This window comes from Asterias rubens, chromosome 16 (assembly GCF_902459465.1).
Source record: "Asterias rubens chromosome 16, eAstRub1.3, whole genome shotgun sequence".
In the NCBI taxonomy this organism is placed as follows: Eukaryota; Metazoa; Echinodermata; class Asteroidea; order Forcipulatida; family Asteriidae; genus Asterias; species Asterias rubens.
In genome coordinates, this window is record NC_047077.1 from 12248523 (window position 1) to 12275314 (window position 26792).

Genomic DNA, 26792 nt, shown 5'->3' on the forward strand with positions numbered 1-26792 from the left:
TAATTCATCTGTCCAAGCACAGCTCTTTTATAGCGTACGATTTCAGCCAAAATCGCACAATCCAGGTCAACTTTCCCTTTAATAACGCGGCCATTTCAAACGGAAACGGTTGTAGCAAATTTAATTACATCCCAAACCTAGGACAAGAAAGGAACCCTAGCAGTTCATTAGTTCCTCATGAACTAGTAAAACAGTGTACGTGACTAAGCATTGCATTGACCAGAAAATGGGCCTTCGGGCCATTTTAATTTGAACAGTTCGTACTGAATCATTTTGAGAAAGACTGCCATTGGTTAGTATAATCACGTTTGGTAATATTACTCAAAACAAATATTAACTTAAAAACGACTTGGTAACAAACATGTTGGAGAGCTCTTGATAGTATAAAACATTGTGGGAAACGACTCCCTCTGAAGTAATGTAGTTTTTGAGAAAGAGGTAATTTCTCACTAAAATAATAAAGGACATCTAGCTAGAAGTCTTTTATTCCTATCTGAAAGCACACAAATTTGTCCAACAAGGGTGTTTTTTCTTTCATCAGTTTCTTGCAACTTCGATGACCGATTGAGCCCAAATGTTCACAGGCTTGTTATTTTATGCACATGATGGAATACACCAAGTGAGAAGACTGGTCTTTGACAATGTTACCAAACGTGTACATTCCCTTCACATAAATAAATGATTAAAACTAGTAATCAAAATGCTGACGTGTATTTGACGAACCAGTAGCCTCGAAGACCTGCCTGACTCCAAACAACACAACCATTCAAAGTGGTATGGAAGCTGACGGATGGGTCTTTGACCACGCGCGTATGTTGTGCATTTTCAGCGTAGAGTTATATATAAGAACTAGAGCGCGCACTGGCCTATATACGCGCCCCGGTATGCGAGCAGGCGGCCATTTTCTAAGTTGACAAAACAGCTATCTCACAGCGTGTGTTTGTGCGGCCATTTAGTAAGTTGAATAAACAGCATCGCGTGAGCGTTCAATAAAAAAAACCTCAAACGTGTATTTCATATTCAACGCGCGTGCAGAATAACGCGCTTGTCATCTTGCGGTCCCGTGGCGTTTGTGCACGAAGCATATACTCGTGCGCCCTCTAGTTCTTATTATATAACTCTATGATTTTCAGACACCTTTTGGGGACCAATAACAAAACAAAAGATGGAAAAACAACAGAAATTAAAATGGGGCTTCTAGAGACTGCATGGGATGCTCCGCTAAAACTGTTTTACCAAGTCTATTGGAAACTGGAAAGTGCAGGGACAACAGAAAATAACAGAAGAAAGCTCCACAAGGATGTATTTTCTTTTTCTTTTTTATGTTGTAGGTTAGAGCTGCTTGAGAAAGTAGATAGAGTCGGGCTCATAATAACTCTACAAGAACTGCATCTTACTATTATATTGCGTATTGTGACTGCATAATTATTTTCAATTATTTGGTAATATATTCATATGCGCAAATTTCATTGTATTTTCTCATGTTGTTTTGTATGTCTTTTTGGCATGTAATTTTATCCGAATGTACTAATCAATCAGTTATTGAAGTTATCTGCTTTATTTCAGGAAATTTTAATTTTAATTCATTAATTTTATTCAGTAAAAGGGAAATATGAAATTAAAAAGTTTATTTTCTATTTCAACTATATACTAAGTCGGATGCTGGTATGGAAGCCGTACACAGTTAAGCCGTTTGAAATTCAAACTGCGCCTAACTCTCAGCCAATGACAGGTCTTTCTTTGACCTCAATGAGGGCGCTGTTTCAACGTGTGACGTAATGCTGGGATTTTATCATAAAAAATAGAGCCCATCGTTTATAGACTTGATGCGGAGGATCAGAAGAGGTGCGAGTGCGTAACTGGGTGTGAGTTTATAACTCCGTGGAGAGATAGTCTTGGGCAAGTGCGACTAGACTTGACCATAAACTGTGCCGTAGCACTCGAATTGATTATATCGAACATGGCCCAGATTCATAGAGCTGCTAAGCACAACAAAGCGCTTAGCATGAAATTTATTTAATGATTAAAAAAGGATTACCAACCAAATTTATGTTTGTTGCATATTGCTTGGTACTGGTATTCAGCTGTTGTTTGATTATCCTGAAAATCACGTTGAAATTATATTGGTAATCCTGTTTTCATCAAGGAAGAAATTTCATGTTAAGCAAATTTTTATGCTTAGCAACTCTATGCAATTGGGCCCATGCATGGTCGCCAGTCAATCTTCCTTTGCTCTATTGTTTCTGGTTAGTCTAGTCGGTCTAGTCGAGTCTGGTCGCCACCCGAACTTGGTCCTAGATTTGATCATGGCAACAGCCCATTTGACAGCTCTATGAGCCGACATTAATGTGCCTTGCAAACGTTCTTCTGGTATCCTTGCTTTTCTAATGATATTCAATCTGAGCAAGATATTAATTGTTCGAGACATTTTAGTTGTGACGTTTGCCAATAATTGGATTGCACACGACCGCCATAATTGATGATAAACAATGGAAGAGTTCACCCGTGTTTAACTCTCACAATGCACGTTAAAACAAAGATGGCGGTCAATGACGTCATGCTCGATCCACCTATTTACATCAACTCGACTGCTCTGTTACTATAAAGTTGCATATTCACGTTGTGACAATTTAAATGTTGCTTCATGATTTCCTTGTAAAATATTTACATTTTATTCATTGTTTTTCATTCTTAAAATATTAGTACTCGTTTTGTATCTTTCCGTGCAACTTATCTATCGTGTCTTGTCTGTGTCTAGTAGTTATTGATTTTTGTGAGAATAGTATTGTTATAGACTAGTCGATTACAATCGATTAGTCTATTTGATTGATAACTTAGACCTGTTGTTAAGTGCCTGAGCACAGGATATATATGCGCTATAGAAATAAAAATTATTTATAAAGTATATAAATATAAAGTTGTACTTACCTGTAAGGCGAGGGTTTCGGTGTGAATTTTAGAACGTAGAATCACGATGACACAATTGACAGTAACATTGACGATACTAAGGAACAGTATAATGCGAAGCCTCACCGGCAGCATGACGAACGAAGCAAATATAAAGAAAACCTGCCACCCCACCCCATCGCTAGGGGAGAGCGGATCATAGTACAAAATAGTGTCCACTATGCACTGAGCCGTTAGGACAATCCAGACCACATAGGGCATGATGTGGACAAGGGTCCAATCTGAGATGAGTCTGTACTGGCAGAGTGCGAATATCATCACGTTGGCGATGGCCGTTATCACCATAATCGCCATGGCTTCTGTTATGTTCTTATAGGCGTACATGGCGATGACCACGACGTCAAACAGCAGAGCAAACCCCGCTAAAACAGGCAAGGCGTCCCGCCTCTGCCTGGTGAAATAAGTCTGATATGTTGTCTCCATTGAGGTGGATTTAAACTGGTACTGGCAACATTTTGGTAAGCATCTCTGGTACGCGGCATTGAACGCTGAGGTTTTACTTTTCCGTCGCTGGTTCCTCTTCATCTTGGCGAATTCCACGTCTGTGGTTCTCATTTCTAGGTCAGGTCCGGACTCTAGCTCCCGCGACATGATTGGGGTGTCTCTCCCGTACGAGCTTTTGCCTTTCATGGTGACGCTCAGTTCGCGGTGAATCCTCACTCTGAATCAATGTTTTATAGCGAACATCGTGGGTTGTAGACGAGAGTGGTGCAAACACATTTCTTGCGTTGTATCTAAACACAGTTCAATGTTTTAGAGCCATCATATTGAAGTGTAAAAAGGAGAGTGGCGCGAACACTTTCTCCGGTGATGCAGGCAGTCAAGCCACTGTTGTAGTTTTCTCACTCACCTGAGCTCGACTTTGTATGTAATGCTGAGTGATGTTCTGTAGTGGAGTGATCACAAATCAATAGAGGTACACGCGGCACTATCGCTACGGCTCTATCAATTCAATTTACATTGAGTTTTTTTTCAAGAGTCGATAACTGATGCATCAACAGGTTTGATTTTCTTGAGCATGCTCGTCTTTGGAAACAATAAATATTCCTGGTTATTGCAAAATGAGCAAATTTCTTTCTGTAAACAAAAAGTCAAGTTTTCAAACCATCAGATGCAGTGGCAGACACCAGGTGTACGTGTCAAGTACAAATTAGGGTTGAAAATTACGTTTCTCCAACTACATTATTTTAGTTTTCACGTTTAATATTGATGTGTATCAATTCCTGATGTAGCACAATCGACGTAAAGCTAAGATTCGAATTTCACTAACAATAAAGAAACGTTTTTTTTTTGTTTTTTTTTACTTCAGAAATATTCCCACTCGTGCGTTTATCTCTCAATGTTTTCCCTCATTAAGCGACTACACTTTCGTGTGGTCCCTGTTGAACAGGCTGGCCGTCTAATTCTAGTCCCAAGCGACTCACACCGAACTGCTAATTGCAATTAAAAAACTGCAAGCGCTGGGGACCTTAGCAACCGCTCCGATCGGACTAACCGCTAGGGACGACGGTTGTTGGTGCGGGTAAAAGCTAGCTAGTTTGCTGCGTGGCAGGTAGGGGGATCCAAGTCTGAAAGCACCTATCAAGTGAAAACATTCATTGACGTAGAGAATTCAGCTTCACTGATTGAGTTCAGATCAGAGAAATTATTTGATAGACTGGCTTCTCCATAACACATTTTTGATCATCTTGATGTGTTCGTTTCGACGCCCATCTAACGAGGGTATGATTAATCACCGGGACGTGATGGAGACCCCCGATGGGTGGAACGGCTCGTTGACACGGCGTGGTGTCAGACAATCAATCTCAGCGTCAATGCCGTGCCTTGAAAAGGAATTAAAGACAGAGAATATAGATTAATATACGGTTTCGACTGATTTGAATCAACAAGTGTAGTTCTTTTATAATTAGTATATGTTAAATATTAGGGGCCGACAAAGAAAACATACATTTTATGAGTAGACCTTTGTTTTGTTTTCAATTGTTAAAACAGTTTTGATATTACAGTAAGCCAGCCCCATCCTAACAACTAAATACATAAATAAAATAAAATAAAAACTAGCCCCCGAATCATCTTTAGTCTGAGGATTTCTAATGTAAACGGTAACTTGCCCAAGCAAGTCATGGTACCAGACATTATTCAAATCTAACTCGTCCAATGCCATCGTGTACGTTCTAACCGACAGATGTGCCCACGAGCGGTACTTTGATCAATTTCTGACAACACAGAAGCTCCGACAGCAGTTTTCTCTTACAATCGTAATAATTGAAAATCATAATGTGTACAAAAGCATATGTCAGAAATACAACACCCGATCAGGCATCTATGGTTTGGCAGTGTAACGACTCTTAGGTTGGCGTAGTTGATCGTACCTCACCTTTCACCTCTTAGACCCGGTTCGAATCATACCAGGGCCCAGTTTCATAAAGCCTGTAAGCACAAAAACTAGCTTAGCATGAAATTTCTTCCTTGATACAAAACTGGATTACCATCCAAATTTCCATTTATTGCATATTTTGCTCGATACTGGTATTCAGCAGTTTTTGTATTTATCCTGAAAATCTCGTGGCATTTTGGTTGGTTATCCTGTTATTATCCAGAATTAAATTTCATGCTAAGCATTTTTTTTGTGGTTACACGCTTTATGAAATTGGGTCCAGGACACTATTAGGATGGGGTCTTCAGTCCCTATCTGACATGTTTTTTTTTCTTCTACTTTTTTTTCCTGCAAATCTAAAACTGGCATTTATTCATCACCTTCTTGTTTGGCTCTGATAAAGAGTGTTAAGAACATTATTCCTGATCGTGATTCACATCAATGTGAGCAAAAAATAATTCATTCCAATATCTCCCGGCATATTTTTCAGATTCAGTTACAGACTAAATGCATTTAAAGGATTTGGGTACTTTTTCAAAATGTCCATAGATTTACATTAAACTTACAGGGTTTGAAGATAATGATAGTGGAAAGTTTCCCTTCAAATCATACTTACTGAGGTGCTGTAGTTTTTGAGAAATGAGTAAAACAATGTCATGAAAATACGTTTGTAAATGATTAAAATAATTTTCATGACATTGTTTTACTCATTTCCCAAAAACTACAGCACCTCAGCACGTAGTATTTTCAGGGAAGCTTTCTACTATCATTATCTTCAAACTGAGTAAGTTTAGTGTAAATCTGTGGACATCGTGTTTTTTTTGTCCTACAAAAGTAACATAGATCCTTTAAAGAGAACAAAATGAATAGTGTTTGAAATCTGATATTCACAGGTTACAAGGCAAAGTACAAACAAGTCAAACTATACCATCTGACATTCAACACATTCAATACGTCGATACTTTCTTTTGTAAAACGACCAGTGAAGACTTTTTCTAGTATAGGTTTTCTCGGTCAATTTCGGAAAATGAGCAGCCAATTTAACCACCAAGCAATTCTATTTTGCGCAAAATCGAATGCTACTCAAAAGGGTCATTCGATTTCATTTTGGGATTAGTCAAATGTAATGTTGCGTCATTCGAATTAACAAAATAATCATTCAATTTAACAATTCATCAAAGCAGCATTCAAATTCACAGACGCTTCTTGAGGTGTGTGTGTCACGAAAAAGAATGACGCTACGCTAAATTGAACATAGTGCTAAAGGAATTTGACACGACCCAAAACGAAATTGAATGGCCAGATTCTGAATTTGAAACGCAGTAACAACTGGAGAGGCAAAACAGCTTTAATTCGAACGCATGAAAATGAAATTGACTGCTCATTTGCCGAATTTGACCGAGAAAACCTATAGTATGTATTTATTGTTGTCAGTACTTTGTATGTGTTGCTTTTAAATAATTCTTTATCTAATGCGCGGCTGATCATTCTTGGGGAAATAACGCAATATAAATCTCTAGTATTATTATTATTAAACATAAAGGAAAATTAAATAATCATCTTTAGACCGTGTAAGTTTGATGTAAATCTCTGATCTTCACAATTTTGTTTTCAAACAAATTTTGTAACGTTCCTTTAAAGGCAGTGGACACTATTGGTAATTACTCAAAATAATTATTAGCATAAAACCTTTATTGATTAAGATTATTGGGAGAAGTTGGTAGTGTAAAACATTGTGAGAAACAGCACCCTCTAAAATAAAGTAATTTTTGAGAAAGAAGCAATTTTCCACGAATTTGATTTGACTTCGTGTGACAAAGCGTGGTTTCTTCTTTCATTATTATCTTGCAAGTTCGATGACCGATTGAGCTCAAATTTTCACAGGTTTGTTATTTTATGCATATGTTGAGAATTTGAGATACACCAACTGTGAAGGCTAGTCTTTGACAATTACCAATAGTGTCCACTGTCTTTAAGAACAAAAAAAAAAATGATTAATAACAAAAGATGTTGACTTATTCCATCACGTTTTACAATAACGTACGTTGAAATGGTTGTGTGTATATGAAAACAAGGAAGAAAGGTGTCACTTAAAGACTATACATTATTGAATGGAATCTAAAACGAGCTCTCGAAGCATCAACCACTTCATCATAATATAACATGTAATTAATAGTCTTTAAGTGCTAGCACTGCCTTCCTTGTTCGACCTATCACTCAGACAACAACGGCTGTGTTTTATTACTGATTACTTCTGCATGCAAATAGTCTCATTATTGGGTAAAGCCCTGTTCTTACTTCCTTCGAATGCGATTACGAATTTTGACGTCTCAACTCCGCAACGAACAATTTGCAACAGTTAACCTGTGTTCAAAAAACAGCCATGTGGTGTCAAAATCCACTGAATGTTCTGCATTGATTTGATTGCGATTTGTGGGGTTCAGGTAGTACTTTTTTTCTTCTAAATGTTAACTAGGTTTAAATTTGTTATGACGGCACTTGAAGGTGAGGGCCAAAAGTCACTGATTTGGGCTGTCGACCCGAACCAGCTGTCAACAGGGGAGCTAGTGGCCATCTACTCCTGTGGCTGAAACAGGGTTACCCCTTCACTGAAACAGGGTTCCCCCTTCACAGTCTGTAAGGATATAGGCATTGGTATAGTCCACGGGACCCTGGTTCTTAGAAGAGAATGTACTACCTTCCCCTTGCTAAAGGGTTAAGTGCCACGACCGGGATTCGAGCCCCCAGTCTGCTGAGTGCTGACAGCACACTATATTGGGCTACCTCGGCAACGACATGCCACAAGTAAAGTAGTCTTGAAATCAAGTCGGTAATTGTTAAGTGCGGTGTAGTTACGGGGACGGTACGCACATCCTCGATCCCAGTATGTGTATGTGTCATCAGTGGTATGAGCTGCCACGCTACATATACGTCCGTTGCATGAATGTATAATGGACCCTTCCCATGAAGTATGCTAATCACATTCACGCATGCGTACAGACCCTGTTGGTTGGCAAGCGCCATAGAGTTGTGCACTAAGCAGACGCGCAATCGCGTCTGCGTCACGCAACCATTAGCCGTGTACAAAAAGCGCGATGTTCCCTCATTAATTTGCCAACCAAAACGTTTGTGCGCACGCGCTATGTGCAACTGTGACTGTTGCGTGAACGTCAGAATGTGTGTTTGTAACAGCTATAGGCAGCGCTAACGACTTGTCATCAAGCTTCAAGTAAAGCGTGGTTTTCACTGGGTTCGAATTCAGCACCCAAGCACAGATTGTACTTGACAAAAAAATAAAAAAATTATTTCACAAAAATAAAAAAGCCTTTTTGTTATTCCGATAACAAAATGGTCGTAAGCAATTTCTCCTGACAAAAACAAGCGTGGCATTGCTGTTACATTTGTTTTTATAGAATTACACGACGGATATGTTTTTACTATTCCCATGAAGAATTCAACCTCCCTTTGATGACAAACGAATGGCAAAAAAATACCGCTCGAACTTTCACACCTCAGTTGTCTTGAGACTCAATTTTTTTCTCATTAATTGCCAAACCCTTTTCTCATGTAACTTGTCGTTACATCATTCCATGCACAGGCAATTTGTAAAAAAAAAAAAATAATAATAATAATAATAATATTAATCGAATTTTCTCAGCTGACGTTTTTCGCACAAATTCAGGCGTACTTGAAGGATTGGGTTCTTTTGTATATCCCTGTAATTATTTGTTTTTGCTCTCTAGTCAAACATGCATTATCACTGACAAACAACTAAAGAAACAGTACATGCTATGGCAAAAAAGGTTAAACCGAGTTCAACTGGTACAGTATTATTCACGTGGTACATAATACTTGCTCCATTTCGCAATACATTTCTGAGAAGTAATAAGGCCACATATTTACAACTGACAGAGCTCAGTAAAACTTGATAGGACAGAAAATGCAACCAAGTGTTTGTGGTTCAATGTTATTTTTATTATTAAGTGTGTCAATATTGAAATTGTGTTTCTTTTCTATTAAAGGCAGTGGACACTATCGGTAATTACTCAAAGTAATTATCATCATAAAATCTTTCTTGATTACGAGTAATGGGGAGATGTTGATGGTATAAAACATTGTGAGAAACAGCTCCCTCTGAAGTGACGCAGTTTTTCGAGAAAGAAGTAATTTTCCACAATTTTTTTTTTCGAGACCTCAATTTTAGAATTTGAGGTCTCGAAATCAAGCATATGAAAGCACACAACTTCGTGTGACAAGGGTGTTTTTTTCTTTCATTATAACCTCGCAACTTCGACGCCCGATTGGGCTCAAATTTTCACTGGTTTGTTATTTTATGCATATGTTGAGATACACCAAGTGAGAAGACTTGTCTTTGACAATTACCAATAGTGGCCACTGTCTTAAACTTGATATGGGTTTTTTCTTAAACAGTTGTTATTAATATAATTTAAAGTTAAAACAAACAAATAGGTTGGAGTCTTCGTTCGATTTGACATAAACATAAAGGAGCAGATATGATTGTGATATAGTCGTAGTTCTAGTAAATGCATCGTGTTCGTGTAATACGCACACGTCATGCACAATCTAAAGAACATTATAGTGCAATTTCATAACATTATCCGAGGAATTTAGGTGTTTGTACTTTGTGACATCTCGCTTGATCAAACATTATCATATTTGTTTCCCCTTGCCCTTCTTTCCTCTTCGTTCGTCTTTTTTTATTCCTTTTTTTCTTCTTAAAGGTGACCCAGTTAGATAATTTCATGCTTGTGAGAATAAGAGCAAGAGAGCATTGTGTCACAGGGTTGCATTTCCTTTCATGAGAGACTTTCTTAAGACGGGGTAGTAGGGAGGGGTAACCTGATCTGTTTACCCTGCGGGATTTAAAGAAACTGTGAAATTATTTGAGTTTATTGGCACACTGTTCAAGATTTTTATGTTATTTTTTACATGTTTCACATCTTATATGATTATGTATAACCGCTAAAGTTTTAGTGTGTACCAGGCCTCAAATTTCCCGGCGGCCACGAGGGCCATGGCCGCCGGTGCCCTGCTTACTGGCCGTGGTGCCCCGAGAAAATCGGACATTTTCGCGGCCAAAAAGGCCGTGCCCTTTTTCTCTGATGGCCGCCGTGCCCTTTTTGAGATCAAAATTTATGTTTTGATACACCACCATCCGTCTGTGTGCACATAAAATCACACACTTACATACGTACATTCTATATTAATACACGCACACAGAGCGCGGTCGGTTGAATGCTCATCACACGGAATTTAAACGGACGGCAGCATATCCATGCAGTGCATGTGTGTGTGTGCACGATGCAGAACTAACGAACGACAGACGTGCATCCATCCATATCCATATTATAGACATTGTGTACTCGAAGTTTATACACGGGCCGGATGTACTTGCAACGACCATTTGAGAACAATCGCACTGGTACTCATCTTGCAATACGCGTACCCACGTAAGGTTGTCCATGATGGGTACCAGCTAATCACAATTTCGGTTCCATTCGAGGTTGGGCGTCCGCCTATTCCACTGGTATTGTGCTTGTTCACTGGTACTCGTACATGTTTGTGCACGTGGGCCATGTTACGTAAATCACGCATCATGTACATGTACATGAAGGTACATGTACATGTATGGTACATGTACATGTATGTCCGTTGAATAAATCTCCGCTCTGCACACAGTCAAGTGACAGCTCATTGTTTACGTCCGGGCCGTCGCAACAAAATCTCCGCTGCACACAGTTAAGTGACAGTTCATTGTTTACGTCTGGCCATCGCAACAAAAAATGGATGCATACTTTTACTTCCCATTAATCAATAAAATTAAATACATTTAAAAATACTTGATGTTTTTTTGTTAAAGGAAAGCAAAAGTAATGAAATGGTTCATTAAAATAGCCTTCATGGACCTGAACAGAAATTGTTTCATGATCTTTATTTTTTATGGCCTTGATGCCCTTTTTGAAATTTTAAGTTGGCCTTGGTGCCCTACCCCATGGCCTTGGTGCCCTTTCAAAATTTGACAAATTCAAGGCCAAAGTGGCCTTGCCCTAAAAATCGGGAAATTTGAGGCCTGGTGTACTAATGTTTTTCTGATTTAAATGCAGTGAACACTATTGGTAACTACTCAAAATAATTATTAGCATAAACCTTTACTTGCAACGAGTAACGTAGAGCTGTTGATAGTGTTACACATTGTGAGATACGGCTCCCCCTGAAGTGGCGAAGTTTTCGAGAAAGAAGTAATTTTCCACTTAAATATTATTTTAGTTTTATTTCGAGACCTCAGAATTAGTGAGAATACTGGTCTTTGACAATATTACTTATAGTGTCCAGTGTGTTTAATGTTTGCTGTTTAATGTTCTACCTTGTTTTCTCAATCTAATTTATGATTTTGTATGTATTTATTTACAGTATTATGGGCATTTTTCTAACCGAATTGGAATCGTATGTATAATAGATTATACAGTGTTATCGATTGAACCACACAGTTATTTCAAAACAAATCAACAAGACCCCCACACACAAAGGGGGAGGGGGGCACACATAGAAACAAGCACACGAAACGCACATTATTTATGTAAAGTAACTGCATAATTGTTAACATCTTTAACACAAAATGTACCCCTCGAAGTTGCAGCCTTTTATTATTCGTTCCAACAATTCGTTCCAAATCGATGTACCCAAACCGAAGCAAATCAGCCCCTTGAAACTGAGTAAAAGACATAATAATACTAATTTACTAATTAAAGTTTCACCCATTCCATAAAGCGCTTATCAAAATAATTAGAAAATCTTTGAACAAGAAAAGAGAAAGAAAAGGGGGAAAATACGCTAAACACTATTGGTAATTGTCAAAGACCATGTCTTCTCACTAAGTGTAACTCAACATAGTGCATAAAATAACAGACCTGTGTAAATTGGAGCTCAATTGGTCGTCAAAATTGCGAGATAATAAACAGAAAAACACCCTTCTTCTTGTTTCAAGAAGTCGTGTGCTTTCAGATGCTTGATTTGGAGACCTCAAATTATTATTCTCTAAATCAAATTCGTGGAAAATTACTTCTTTCTAGAAAACTACGTCACTTCAGAGGGAGCCGTTTCTCACAATGTTTTATAATATCAGCTTCTCCTCCTAACTCGTCACCAAGTAGGGTTTTATGCTAATAATTATTTCGAGTAATAACCAGTATATTGTCCACTGACTTTAACAAAATAATTAGACATTGTTCAAAAAGCTAAAACTGGTAAGAGCAAGTAGAGAGAAAGGACGAAACAAATTCAGTGGACTTTCCAAACAAAGATGGCTTGTAACGTGTGCACCCCTTTAATGTAAACCAAACAGCGATTCGTGTCTTCAGCTCATGATTTCATTTATGATCCGGACAAGAGTAAATTTGCTCTCAAGTCTCACATTCCAGAAATGCTGCATCTTAAATTATATCTTGCTAACGGCAACCAGAGATGTTTGAATATCTAAGACCGGTTCAGCTTTTTATTTGCGGGCAGTCAGTTATAGTTGACGGTTAAAGGTACTGGACACGTTTGGTATATTATTGTCAAAGACCAAAATTCTGGTGATGGGTTATGAATGAAGAAAAAAAAACACCATTGTTGCACTAATTTTGTGCACTTTCAGATGCATAATAAAAGGCTTTAGACCCGAAGCCTTTTAAATTGAGTACGAAATTACCCCTTTCTCAAAAACTATACGTTGCATCAGAGGGAGCTGTCTCTCACAATATGTTGCACTACCAGCATTTCTCCGTTGCTCGTTTCCAAGTAAGTTGTTATGCTAACAATCATTTGGAATGTCCAGTGCCTTTAAAGGATTTGGGTACTTTTTTTAAATGTCCATGGATTTACATTAAACTTACAGGGTTTGAAGATAATGATGGTGGAAAGCTTCCCTTCAAATATTACTTATTGAGGTGCTTTAGTTGTTGAGAAATGAGTAAAAAAAAATCATAAAAATACGTTTGTAAATTATTAAAATAATTTTCGTCTCATGAGACGAAAATTATTTTCATGACATTGTTTTACCCATTTCCCAAAAACTACAGCACCTTGGCACGTAATATTTCCAGGGAAGCTTTCTACTATCAGTACCTTCAAACTGTGTAAGTTTAGTGTAAATCTGTAGACATTGTGTTTTTTGTCCTACAAAAGTTACATAGACCCTTTAAAGGCAGTGGACACTGTTGGTAATTACTCAAAAATAATTATTAACATAAGACTTTACTTGGTGACGCGTAATGGGGAGAGGTTGATAGTATAAAAACAGTACTTTTCACGAACTGGATTTCGAGACCTCAACGTTAAAATTTTGAGTGCTCGAAATCAAGCATCTGAAAGCACACAACTTCGTGTGACAAGGGTGTTTTTTTCTTTCATTAATATCTGACTTGCAAATTCGGCTTAAAGCCATTGGACACTTTCTAAAAGAACAACGAACTAAAAGTTCACATGTTGACAAATAATTTATAGGGTTTACAGAAGGTAATGGTGAAAGACTTCCCTTGAAATATTATTCCATGAAATGATTTACTTTTTGAGAAAACATTAAAACAATTATCACTTCTAGATATCGAGAATAACGGATTTGTTTTAAACACATGTCATGACACGGCGAAACGTGCGGAAACAAGGGTGGGGTTTCCCGTTATTTTCTTCCGACTCCGATGCCCGATTTAGCCTTTATTTTTACCGCTTTGTTATGTTATATATAAGTTGTGATACACGAAATATGTGCCTTTGGACAATACTGTTTACCGAAGATGTTGTGTGATTGTGCTCAAATTATCACAGGTTTGTTATTTTATGTATATCTTGAGATACAGCAAGTGAAAAGACTGGTCTTTGACAACTACCAAATGGCAACGTTACGGTGACGTTACAAGAAGAGCATCAGCCTTTTATATTCCGGCAGTCAGTCATAATTGATGGAAACGGAGTTTGTTATGAGTTGAGTTATACAATGCCGTCGTAACGTCGTTAGAAATTTTTGACGGATGTTACTTTGGACAACGTCATGCGCGTATATCACACAAGCAAATTCAATTTCATGATTCACAAATTGATGATTCAATTTAGAATTTTGACAGCCTTGAGTTGAACATTTAGGTAAATCACACAGGAAGAGTGTGTAACATAACCAAAAACTGTGACTGGCAAAGGGTGACTATGGAGTTGGAAAATGAAATAATGTCGTCAGGCAACTGGGAAATGGTGAAGGCAAGCTAAAGCAGTGAAATGTTGGTCAGATGTCCCTCCCCCCCCCCATAAAAAGTATATATATATAAGTTATATACAAAATAATGAAAACACAAGCATGACTTTGTTTTGTTTAACCCTTCGGTTATTTGATCCTATATAATTATATGTAGATCTATATGTACTAATGCAAGTAACGTGTTTGTTTGTGTAAGAAAAATTGCATGTATTTAATAGATCGGGCTGAAAATTTTGTGTCGCCATTTTTCGGTACGGTGATCATAGGGGGTTCGATCTTTTTATTTTCTTCGCATTTCAAAACTTGATTTTAATAAATCTATCCAAACCTAATACATGTATGTGGTCATTTGTGTCCGCCTTATCTTACAAAGGCCTATGACATAGAATAAAACTGTCTTTTGTTCTTTGGAGACAGTGAAACGTGACTGACGAAATGGTTCACGGTTGATTGCAACAGGAAGATGGGTTGAATAGAAATATTATAATAGTATGAAAATTTGATCATAAAGGGTCATTATGCAAGAGCGTTTCGTCGAGCTCTCGCTTGGTTTGTGCAACATGGGGGGGGGGGTTCACAAAGAGTTCAGACTAATCTACAGTTAGGACTTATTTTAAATTTAGACATGAGTATAGTCCCAACTCTTCGTGAAATCGATCCCATGGCAACATTTCGTTAAAGAAAAAAATTAGCAAAGTAAACAACTCTTCTAATAATAATAATAATAATAATAAAACCATTCTTATATAGCGCATATCACCGTGAGGTCCCTATATGATGTAAAAGGAAATCAACAATTATTGTATAAAGTAAACATATATGTTTTTAACCGGGTTTTTAATTGTTCTGTGTCTCAGCCTGTTTGACAACCTCTGGAAGACTGTTCCATAACTGAACTGCTGCATATTGGAAAGAGCGGGAACCGTACGACTTGGTTTTGATAACTGGGGGGGGGGGGGGGTCAGAAGGGATTTATTTGAAGATCGTAGATTCCTGGTTGTTTTGTACTCCTGAAGTAAGCTTTGAAGATAAACAGAGGCAATACCATGGATACATTGATGAGTCAGAACCAAAACTTTAAAATCAATTCTAGCCCGTATTGGTAGCCAATGTAGATCCTTAAGAATGGGTGTGATGGATTCCCGAGTGCGAGTTCTGGTGATAAGTCTGGCCGCTGAATGTTGTATACGTTGTAATCTGGCAATATGAGTGTCCGGTAGTCCGTAAAGAAGGCTATTGCAGGTATCTATATGCGGCACATTACTGCTTGCAATAGTAATAATAGTAATATTAATTGTTGTTTACCTGTATAAACCGATGTGTTTTAGCACTGTTAACCAGAACTTGCCAGAGCTCAGTGAAAACAACATCACAAGCATGTTACTTGGTGGGGTTTGAACCCACGACCTGTTCAACTCTAGAACAGTGTCTTACCAAATAGACCAATGAGATTACCCGGTAGCTAGAGGCAGTTCGAATCCAATATTTTGGCAGCGGGTACACATATATTAAATACTATTATTACGAATAATACACTATTTAAGGTTATCAGCCCCAAGATAATGTGTGTACTGTCTTAAGGGTTTTTTTTTTTTCCCCCATTAAAAATGTTCATACACTAATAAGTAGGACCGTTTGCTTTTCAATCATTGTTTGCCGCGCATTATTTTGCTAAAAGCAATTATCCTTACTTGCTTGCGATCTTGGCCTTTGTTTGATCAAAGCCAAAATGATTATGCTTGCCAGAAAATATTAGTAATACTGCACTAAGAATGTAGTTGACCTTTCCAAGTTAAAAGATAATTGTCTGTGACTATCTAGGTTTCTACTTGATTTTGCTAAACATAAATTGTAGTATCAACGAGTAATCCGTACTTGCTTGCGATCTTGGCCCAGTTGTCTGAGAATGAGTTGGATAAAAGGTTAGGCCGACTACTAACTGTAATTAATTGCTTTGTCTTTCAGATGAGCAAAATCAGCAAAGCCAACAAAAAATTGCCTCCCAATTTCTTTTTGTAATATTATAATTAAAATTGAGGTTGTCCTTCATAAGTTAAAATATGATGGTCTGTGACTAGGTTTCTACTTGATTTTGCTAAACAGGAATTGTTGTCAATGAGTAGAACTATTTGCTTTTCAATCATTTTGCAGAGCATTATTTTGTGTAAAGCAATCCTTACTTGCTTGCGATCTTGGCCCAGTTGTTTGATCATGAGTTGAAATCAGGTTAGACCGACTAGTGTAATATATTATTTTGTCATCAGATGCGCAAGCCCCAGTATGTCAGACACGAACCATACTTTGACAATACTGTTTTATACCAAATCGTGTCAGAAAAAAAAAAGTTGTATCCGATCTATCCGACGTTGTTGAACCATGTCTTCAAAGCAATTAACATCCCATGTTTTATTATGCTTCCTTTTCTTCTTTATTTTATGTCAAGAAGGTCATGTTAAAGGAGATTGTCAGAAAAGCACAAGTTGGCCTTAAAGGCACTCGACACTATTGGTAATTGCTCTATTGGTAATGAGCAATGGATAACTGTTTATATTATAAAACATTGGGTTAATGCATTGCCAAAGGAAACCCAGAAGGGTAGATCGAAACCAACAGATCTTGCTTTTAGACCCCTTAAATGAAATAGAAGTAACGATAGTTATAGGGTGACGTCACGTGAAAAAGGTCTTAATAAAACAGAAATAATACAAAATCGTGTGCTTTCAGATGCCTAAAAAGGCTTCAGGCCTGAAGTTAACTAAGTAGGAAATTACACTTCTTTCTCAAAAACTATACGTTACTTCAGAGGAGCCGTTTCTCACGATGTTTTATACTATCAACAGTTACAGCTCGCCATTGCTCGTTACAATTTGACTACAGAGTGGGCCTCGAATCAACGACCTCTAAATTAACATGCCGTTGTTCTACCAATTGAGCTATCTATAGCCATAATTATGCTGGCGGTTTCCCTATTTTCTCAATTTATGTGTTCATTTGTATGGCTTCTCTCTGTCATTTTCTTTGTTCAACCCAAAATCATCTCAAATTTGCCCAGTCAGTTTCCCATGTGGTTTATAAAATGGCATATTAAAGGCACGGGCACTATTGGTAATTACTCAAAATAGTTATTACTCAAATATACAATTACTAATATGAAACTTCCTTGGTAACGAGCAAAGGAGATATGTTGATAATAACAAACATTGTGAGAAACGGCTCTCTATACGCAACATAGTTTTTGAGAAAAGCGTAATTTCTCAACCAATAATAGTTAAAGACTTCATTCAGCTATAGGATTTTTATCATGAATCTGAAAGCACACCATCAAGGGTGTTTTTCGATCATTATTCTCTAGCAACTTCGATGACCAATTTTGTCCATTATTTACGGTTGTGTTATTTTACGCATTTTTCTGGCTACACGAAGTGAGATTACTGGTCTTTGACATTTACCAAAGGTGTCCAGTATAATAACAAAGGTATTGCGGCACTCGGGTTCGGTAAATTTTCCAGCATTTCATAATAATCTTGTGCATCCCTGCACGCATCATGATGAAAGAATAATAAATAGAGAGAAAGAGCAAGAGCCGCAGCTTTTAGAGATGTTCAACGTTTTTGCTGTAAAATATTGACAATTTATGTTATCCAAATAATAATTATAAACCACACGGGAAACTGGCTTCTAGGTAAATTTTAAAAGATTTGGGGTTGAACAAAGACAATTCGACTGGCAGGTGACCTTTTTATTATTATTAGACTTTCGTTTTATTATGGTGAACAAAATAACATAAAACAAAACGGCACTGGCGTCATACTTACGTTGAATTTGACTTGACTTATGTCCTGCCAAAATAAGTTTTGCTCTCCAAAATAATGTCTTATCTTTTTTAAAAGAAGATTATTTGCGGGAAAACTGGAGTTCGAAAAACCTCAAAAAGGCCAGTTGATTTGAAGCATTTAATTTGGGCTTGATTAAACAAAAATTTTAATTTGTTTGAATGTTGTTGTAATATTATTTTATAAAATTTGCATTGGAACTGTTTTACATAGGCTTTAACCATTTGTTTTGTATTCGATGGAATCTGAAATACAGAGAATTTGAACCAGAGCATTTGATTTTTAAGCTGTTGGATATGATCAAATTGATATATTATTTTATACAGTTGTATTTTTATTTATCTAAATTTATTTTATGTTGTTTTGTTGATATTAATGTTTGGTATGTGTGACTTTTGAAATGAGAAACGCTTGATGTGGACAATTTAATTTTAATTCGTAATGATGATTTGATATCACCCACCCCCACTATTGTTTTAATTGTATGAAATGCTTAGTACATATAAATAATTCTCTCCGGTGAAACACGAACACATTTGTCCATGAATGAGAAGTCAACATGTCATAATTAAAACCACTAATGGGTTCACAGATTGTTGAATCATGGTAAACTCCTCGGTTTAATGTATCCGTATTGATACGGTTCTCCCATGCACATTACAAGATGCTTCGATCTCATACCCCAATGTTGTATCTTGTAAAATTAAAAGACCATTAAAATGAATGCATAAGCAAGGTGGTTCAAATAGAAATCAGCTGGCAGGTCCACATTTAATTTTTTTTTTTTTTTTTTTTTTTTAATGCTTTTTGTTTTTTCTTGCTTGTCTTTTATATATGAGTTGCCTGGCTTGGCTGGTGGGTAATACGTATTCCTCCTGTGGAGGGTGTGTCTTGTTAGTTTTAGTTATTGTCCCGAACCAAAAAGTCAGCCACTTTGAAAGTGACTTTTTGTCGCTATTGGCTTTCCCTGCCAGGGTTCTTGTCTTTTGTTTCGTCTGTAGTGTTTTGTGTTCCACCCCCACTGGAGGTGTTTCCTACATAATCCTTATATCTGCCCGCGGCCAGACCAGGTTTCTCAGTAATTTGCTAGTGTTTTTGCATATTTTTAGCTGTTCTCTTTTTATTGCCATTGTATTGCTTTTTCTTGTAAATCTTTGATGTGCAATTTTTTAATACATGTTTGTGTTTTTTCATGTTTGCTGGCAAATAAAATGAAATGAAATAAAATGAAATATCAAATGGCATGTGCATTATTGGTAGGTATTTCGACCTTCATGCTACATGTATGTGGTCTTAGAACCTTTAATGTATATTGCAAACTGTATGTATGCAGTTTTCCTAGAATTTCGAATTGCATGCTGTAAATGTATCCGTATTAACCATGGACATAACAAGATGCTTCGATCTCATACCCTGTGGTTTCTGTTAAAGACACCGGACACTATTGGCAATTTTCAAAGACCAGTCTTCCCACTTGCCGTATCTCAACACATGCATAAAATAACAAACCTCTGATTGAGCTCAATCGGTCGTCGAAGTTGCGAGATAATAATGAAAGAAAAAACACCCTTGTCACACGGAGTTGTGTGCTTTCAGATGCTTGATTTCGAGACCTCTAATTCTAAATCTGAGGTCTCAAAATCAAATTCGTAAAAAATTACTTCTTTCTCGAAAACTACTCCACTTCAGAGGGAGCCGTTTCTCACAATGTTTTATACTATACCAACCTCTCCCCATTACTCTTTACCAAGTAAGGTTGTGTGCTAATAATTATTTTGAGTAATTACCAATAGTGTCCACTGCCTTTAAGATTCAAAGACCATTACAATGAAATGCATAAGCAAGGTGGTTTAAATGTCCAATGGCATGTGCATGTAGGTATTTCTACCTCCATGCTACATAACATGTATGTGGTCTTAGAACAAAATCATGTATATTATGGCATACCTTTCGCTATGTGCATAATTATGGTAGGGGCCTATGTATGCGGTTGTCCTAGAAAGTCGAATTGCATACTGTGTATCGGTCTCATACCCAAATATGGTGTCTGTTAAGATTCAAAGACCATTACAAATGAATGCATAAGCAAGCTGGCTTTAAAATGTCTAAAGGCATACTCTATATATGTGGTCTCACATACAATTTCTAGCAGCGTTATGTCGAATTGCATGTACTGTGTGTAAGCGGTCTTACCTAGAATACGTAGAGTCGCATGTCTCACAACAGCAGAGCAGTCACCAATGTAGAAACACTATCCAATTCTATCCAACACGCTGTAATCATCCAGCCAGGAACACAAACCTAATTCCTTCCCTGTTTAGTCGAGTCCACTAATAAAACCCAGTTGTATTCACAAACCATCAAAGCGTGTGTTTGAGATGAAACTATAAACGTCTCCATGTTTGTTTGTTAATAAAAAATGACCGCGTATACCAATTTCCACATACGACGACTGCTACATCAAGCAGACGATACTACGCTCATCACGAACGCGTAATAACGAGACTTGCCTCCAAACCGACAACAGCGATTATTGGGTCCACTGTTCACGGAAAAAATAGCGTGACCAAGGCAACGATCGGAGGCGATGGTATGACCCATCTGCTGGCCTTGCTGAGTTGGCCTGCCGAACACAATTAGTTACCGGGGGCGTGTAGGTTCTGTCTTAATTGGCGTGTTATGAGAAATGTGGAACGGGCAGAGGCTGGGAATTTCCCCTTTGTGTTGTATTGTTTAAAAATAATTTAGACTTGTGGACAAGTCGTTTCAAATGCATACCATGGGCGGGGAATTTCCCCTTTGTGTTGTATTGTACAAAATTAATATAGACATGCGGACAAGTCGTTAAAATGCATTGCGCGGTGATGGCAAAAACCCTCTTTTTTATTTGGATGAAGTATAAACGCTAAATCCAATTTCGAATTGACGGGTGCGTGCACGCAGTCGCAGCGAGTATGAACCATGGTATGAACCGGCCTTTACGCGTGCCTTACGCTACGTTACAATACGTTACGAGTATGAGATAGTGACGTATTATACCAAGACTAGTGACGCATAAGCGATGGTGCGTCTGCCTAGTGTACGAGTCTAAATTTACATCGATTGTTCGCCCAAATTATTCGCATGCGATGATATAACTATCGTTTATATCATTGAAATAACTCAATTGGTTGGAACATGCAAGCATTTTAGTTTAAATTGCACCCTTTCAAATTTCCCGTTTACCATTTTAATTCATTACCGCTCTTCATTACCACGGGCTGCTAAAGGTGGCTACGAAAGTGTAAATTTAATGGCGAGAAGACAGACAACAAATATGCGTTTATATTTACACTTGGGAGTCTAGAGTCATGTGTTGATGTTGCGAATGTATACTAGTGAGTTCCATCATCGGATACCAGCTGAGGATGATAAGTCCCCTGCCCTTTCAAATGAACTATAATTCAGTCAAAGTACCGTTACTCATTTTGGAAAATTGAGGGCGCTACCCACTTCCCTCGGGCACTGTCGCTGTCTTGTTTTATGTTGCCGCTGTCAGATGCAATTGAGTCCGCCATGCAATACTGTCCGCTCCTGACACTTTTGCATATGCAATCATGTCCGGGGCTAAGCAAAAACCGTCCGGCGGACATGACTGAACATGTATGTGCGCGAGTAAGCGAGCGTGCATGCACTGAACCTACGAACATGTATATTCGGCATGAATATTCACGTATGATTGTAGCAAATACCCAACGGCCGAATATTTCCCACGTCATTCATGACATGCACTTAGCTTGTAAAAAAAATGGCGAACGTGTTCCGTCGACCAAGGACGTTTAATTAACTGCACGGACGTTTTTGCACGGGGGCGGACACATCTGCATATGCAAATGTGTCCTGGCGGACACGATTGCATATGGAGTACCGTCCGGGCGGACATTATTGCATATGCAACAATGTGCTCCGGATAGTATTGCACAGAGGACATTGCATGCGACACCGTACAGTGTTTAATTGGTTTTGTAAACCATGTAGGTAGACTGATTGTCTGCCAGTGAGCATTTTGTACTAGTTCTTGAATAATAAGAGATTTTTTAATCTAAAGATTTCCAACACGTGGCTTCAAAAGTGGTTATTGTCTACTGTGTTATATCGCCAGTAAAATCACTTTGGATCTGCAGAAAGCCTCTCTATTTTCTCCACCAAATAAATTATACCACCAGGGGGAGTGTGCTTGACCTGGTTCTGGTGTTCTAGCGTGAAATATCATAGCTTTATTATTCGCTTTCACCCACACATTCCTTCTTGCTGTGATACCGCCGAGGGAAAAGGGGGGTATTTCCGCCTTTAAGGCCTAGTAAACAAAAACAGTTGATCGTCCGGGATTTTCAAAAAAGAGGAGGATGAGGGTTTTTTTTTTTTGTGTTACTTTTCTTGTTAAAGGCAGTGGACACTATTTGTAATTACTCGAAATAATTATTGACATAAAACCTTTCTTGGTGACGAGTAATGTGGAGAGGTTGATGGTATAAAACATTGTGAGAAACGGCTCCCTCTGAAGTGCCATAGTTTTCGAGAAAGAAGTAATTTTTCACGAATTTGATTTCGAGACCTCATATTTAGAACTTGAGGTCTCGAAATCAACCATCTAAACGCACACAACTTCGTGTGACAAGGGTTGTTTTTCCTTCATTATTATCTCGCAACTTCGATGACCGATTGAGCTCAAATTTTCACAGGTTTGTTATTTTATGCATATGTTGAGCGCACCAACTGTGAAGGCTAGTCTTTGACAATTACCAATAGTCTCCACTGCCTTTAATTTAATGTAAAATAATTACCAACAGAAGCAAGGTTGCGTCCTAAAAGAAAAGAAAAAAAGGATGAGGGACTTCGCTGACAAGGCTTTGCGACTTACTTCTCAAGACTAGTTTACCGTGCATAACCAATGAGGGCTCTAGCGAATGGCCAGAGGTAAGGTGTCGACCCTGAAGAAATGCCAAATAATCCGGCAGTTGCACGCGAACGGATTCGTATTTCGGTGGTTTACTAAAATATAAGATCTCTAGCTAGCCTTTTAGTTCTTACAAACTATACCACCAGTGTGCCTGACCTGGTTTGTTCCTATATCAGGGTGATCTAGCGTGAAATGTGGCTTTCTATGTTCTCACCCACACACTTGCTGTGTTGCCTCATGTCCAAGAAAGAGCAGTTCGTCTCTTTTTGTTGATTTTCTTATGAATAAAGGATTTAATACGGAAATGTAGATCTGTATAGCCAAGCCAGCTATTTCTGTACAAAATAATAATAGCTACAAACAGCCTTCATAAGATGCATTCCTCAATGCGCCTAACAGTAAAAACAATACAAACTAAAAGGCTAAAATTCTAAGTTTACCGAAAAATACCCGACATAAAAAAAGATTCCACAGTGCAGACAAAAGTGGAAACAAATTTAAAACATTATCAAACATCAGACCTGTTTATTATTTACAAGCGCATACAAAATGGAAAATGAATGTCATGGTATGGTATCACCACTGTGCGTGACCTGGTTTTCACGCGCGAAACCAGGCTTTTTGTTTGTCCCCGCCCACACACCACTTGCTGTGTTGCCTCCAGCGGAGCTTGCTCTTTATTGTAGAAAGACGAATATTGTGTCCATATGAAGGTTGTGGCATTGATCCTAACTCTTTCATATGCTATTAATAATTTGCATCCCCACACCTTTCACAATACGTGTATAAACATCTACAATATTCATTTTGGTTTTTACCCATATATACACCGATGTGTGTTAGCAATGAGTATACTGTGCTAACACACATCGGTGTATATTGGTCAAAACAAAAATGAATGAATTATGTATCCCCCGATACAAATCTAACATTCCACTAAAACGATTGTTGGGGTTGAACAAAGAATTAAGTGGGATTCGAACCAACGACATCCGAATCTACTAAAACATCTACGAATTTTATAATACACATTGTTGACTTCTCATTATCCCCATGCATGAATTTGTAACATGTAATTCTATGAATAATAGCTGATGTACAGTCACTGATACAACAATGGCTGAGAGAGGTCAGAGTATAGTCTGAAGACGCTTCTTCGTCAATAAGACGATTTAGCCCCCCCCCCCCTCTCTCAAGAATTAAACAAACTAATACATAAATAGATCAATAAATCAACGAATCCTTCATTCTTAGCTACAGATATTTTGAAACACGCACAACAATAATCACTGGACTATAAACAGAACCCCCCCCCCTCGACAACAATAGGAGCATTGCAATAGCCAATGCTACCTACAAAATTAATGTGGAGAATCGCCAACAGAAAATCAAATGCCCCAAACCCCCTCCCTGCCGAATGCCAAACGGATATTCGAGAAAGTCGCTCATCACACAACTGCTGCGGTGGGGAAATTGAGCACTGAGGGCGCACTTCATATCCTACATGGCGGTTTTCAAAGGATAAAATTGACAAAACTGATATCATTTATTTGCAGTTGGTATTAAAGGCAGTGGACACTTTTGGTAATTATAACACCCCTTGCAAGTATTCTGCCTGCTCATTGGTTCAGAGCGCGTCACATGACATGTCTTAGTTTTGCTAGACGACGGCTGTGTGATAGTGCGTCGGTTTGCCATGCGCTAGTCCGAAGACTAGCACACGGCGTGCAGTACCCAGACGTCCGTTGCGTGTACGAGGATAACAAATAAATAGTCTGTAACCATTTCGGATTGCACGACACTACACGCAGCACAGTAAAAGTGTTTGCAATCTGTATTCGCGTCGTCCGTGGATTGTAGCATTCAGGTCTGTAACTTAATAATAATAATAGTACAGTATTTAGAAACGTTTGGGGTGTTATAAAACAAATATTGACTGCTTTTACTCGTGTAATGGTTAAAAACTATGAATCCCTCTGTGATCCCCGTAGCGTTCTATTTTCCCTCGGCTTCGCCTCGGGAAAATAGAACGCTCCCGGGGATCACCTCGGGAGTCATAGTTTTAACCAAGCACTCGAATAAGTCAATATTATTTGTATATTACTCAAAATAATTATTGGCATAAAACCTTTCTTTGTGACGAGTAATGGGGAGAGGTTGATGGTATAAAACATTGTGAGAAACGGCTCCCTCTGAAGTGCCATAGTTTTCACGAAAAAAGTAATTTTCCACGAATTTGATTTCAAGACCTCAGATTTAGAACTTGAGGTCTCGAAATCAACCATCTAAACGCACACAACTTCGTGTGACAAGGGTTATTTTTCTTTCATTATTATCTCGCAACTTCGATGACCGATTGAGCTCAAATTGTCACAGGTTTGTTATTTTATGCATATGTTGAGATACACCAACTGTGAAGGCTAATCTTTGACAATTACCAATAGTGTCCACTGCCTTTAAATAATAATAGTCTAACATAACGCTAAATAAATTTGTATTTATTTCTGTCATGCCTGTTTAAATCTACTCCAGGAGAAAACTCTTTTTAACAAATTCTCAATTATTTCACTCTACTCAAATCACTTTGCAAGCAAATCCTATCATTCTTAGTGTATGTCTCTATCTTCTGTTTTGTCAGAAGATAGTGAAGTCACTTGTTAAAGGCGCTATATAAATACCGATATTATTATTATTATTACTATTATTATTATTACTGTCGCAATTCTTGTCCTGCTCGTTTTCTAAACGAGTCCATTGATTGTTGATACATCCTTGCTAGAGGTAACCTGCCCAACGCCAGTTCGTTGATTTAATGGTTTTTAGAATATACTCTCTAAATGTAGAAGAGTGAAAAACACCACTCTTTACATATCGAGCTGTCCCTCATTTATGGCTCTTAAAAAAGAGTGCTGTTTCACTCTTTTACATTTAGAGAGTACTGTACTCTTGATTTCTTTCTTTGGTCCTAAATTGTCCCCCTGTCCTTCTTTTTTACCCATATCGTCATCCTTTCCATAGCTTGTATGTCACACTTATTCTTTCCTACGGTCGTTAAGTGGTCGTCCTTTGTCTCGGCTACCAATATACAATAAGAAAGGTGTGATGCACTGGTTAAACAGACAAGCCTTTCAGGGTTACATAAAGATAGTGTGCGGTTTAAAAAAAAAAATGTGGCTATAATGTGCTAAACTGCATATACCCAACCTAACTTGGTTCTCGTTATTTCCTCCCCTATTTAATATTTGAACGTGGTATTGTTTCCTGGTTTCTGGTTAGATAAAAATTTAATATTAAGCCATCTCCAAAAAACTATTTATTATTGCAACATATCATAGACCTTGCTTTATTTGTGCTCTTGTTAAGGTCCGCCTATAGTTATTATCATCCACAAGCTCAAAGATTCAACCATAGTTAAAAGCACTGGAA

At 37.9% G+C, this 26792-nt stretch overlaps 1 protein-coding gene across 1 annotated transcript in view; it reads right to left on the minus strand.

The window, feature by feature from the left end:
* LOC117300756 (adenylate cyclase type 3-like) overlaps positions 1 to 21027 on the minus strand; it is a 94187-nt gene extending 73160 nt beyond the window's left edge. The window contains exons 1-2 of the mRNA XM_033784539.1: positions 20621 to 21027; positions 2929 to 4790 (exon numbers count right to left, since the gene is read on the minus strand). Of these exons, the coding sequence (XP_033640430.1) occupies positions 2929 to 3597 (669 nt within the window). The 5' untranslated portion in view covers positions 3598 to 4790; positions 20621 to 21027. The remainder of the gene's footprint in view (positions 1 to 2928; positions 4791 to 20620) is intronic.
* Positions 21028 to 26792: the final 5765 nt, after the last annotated feature.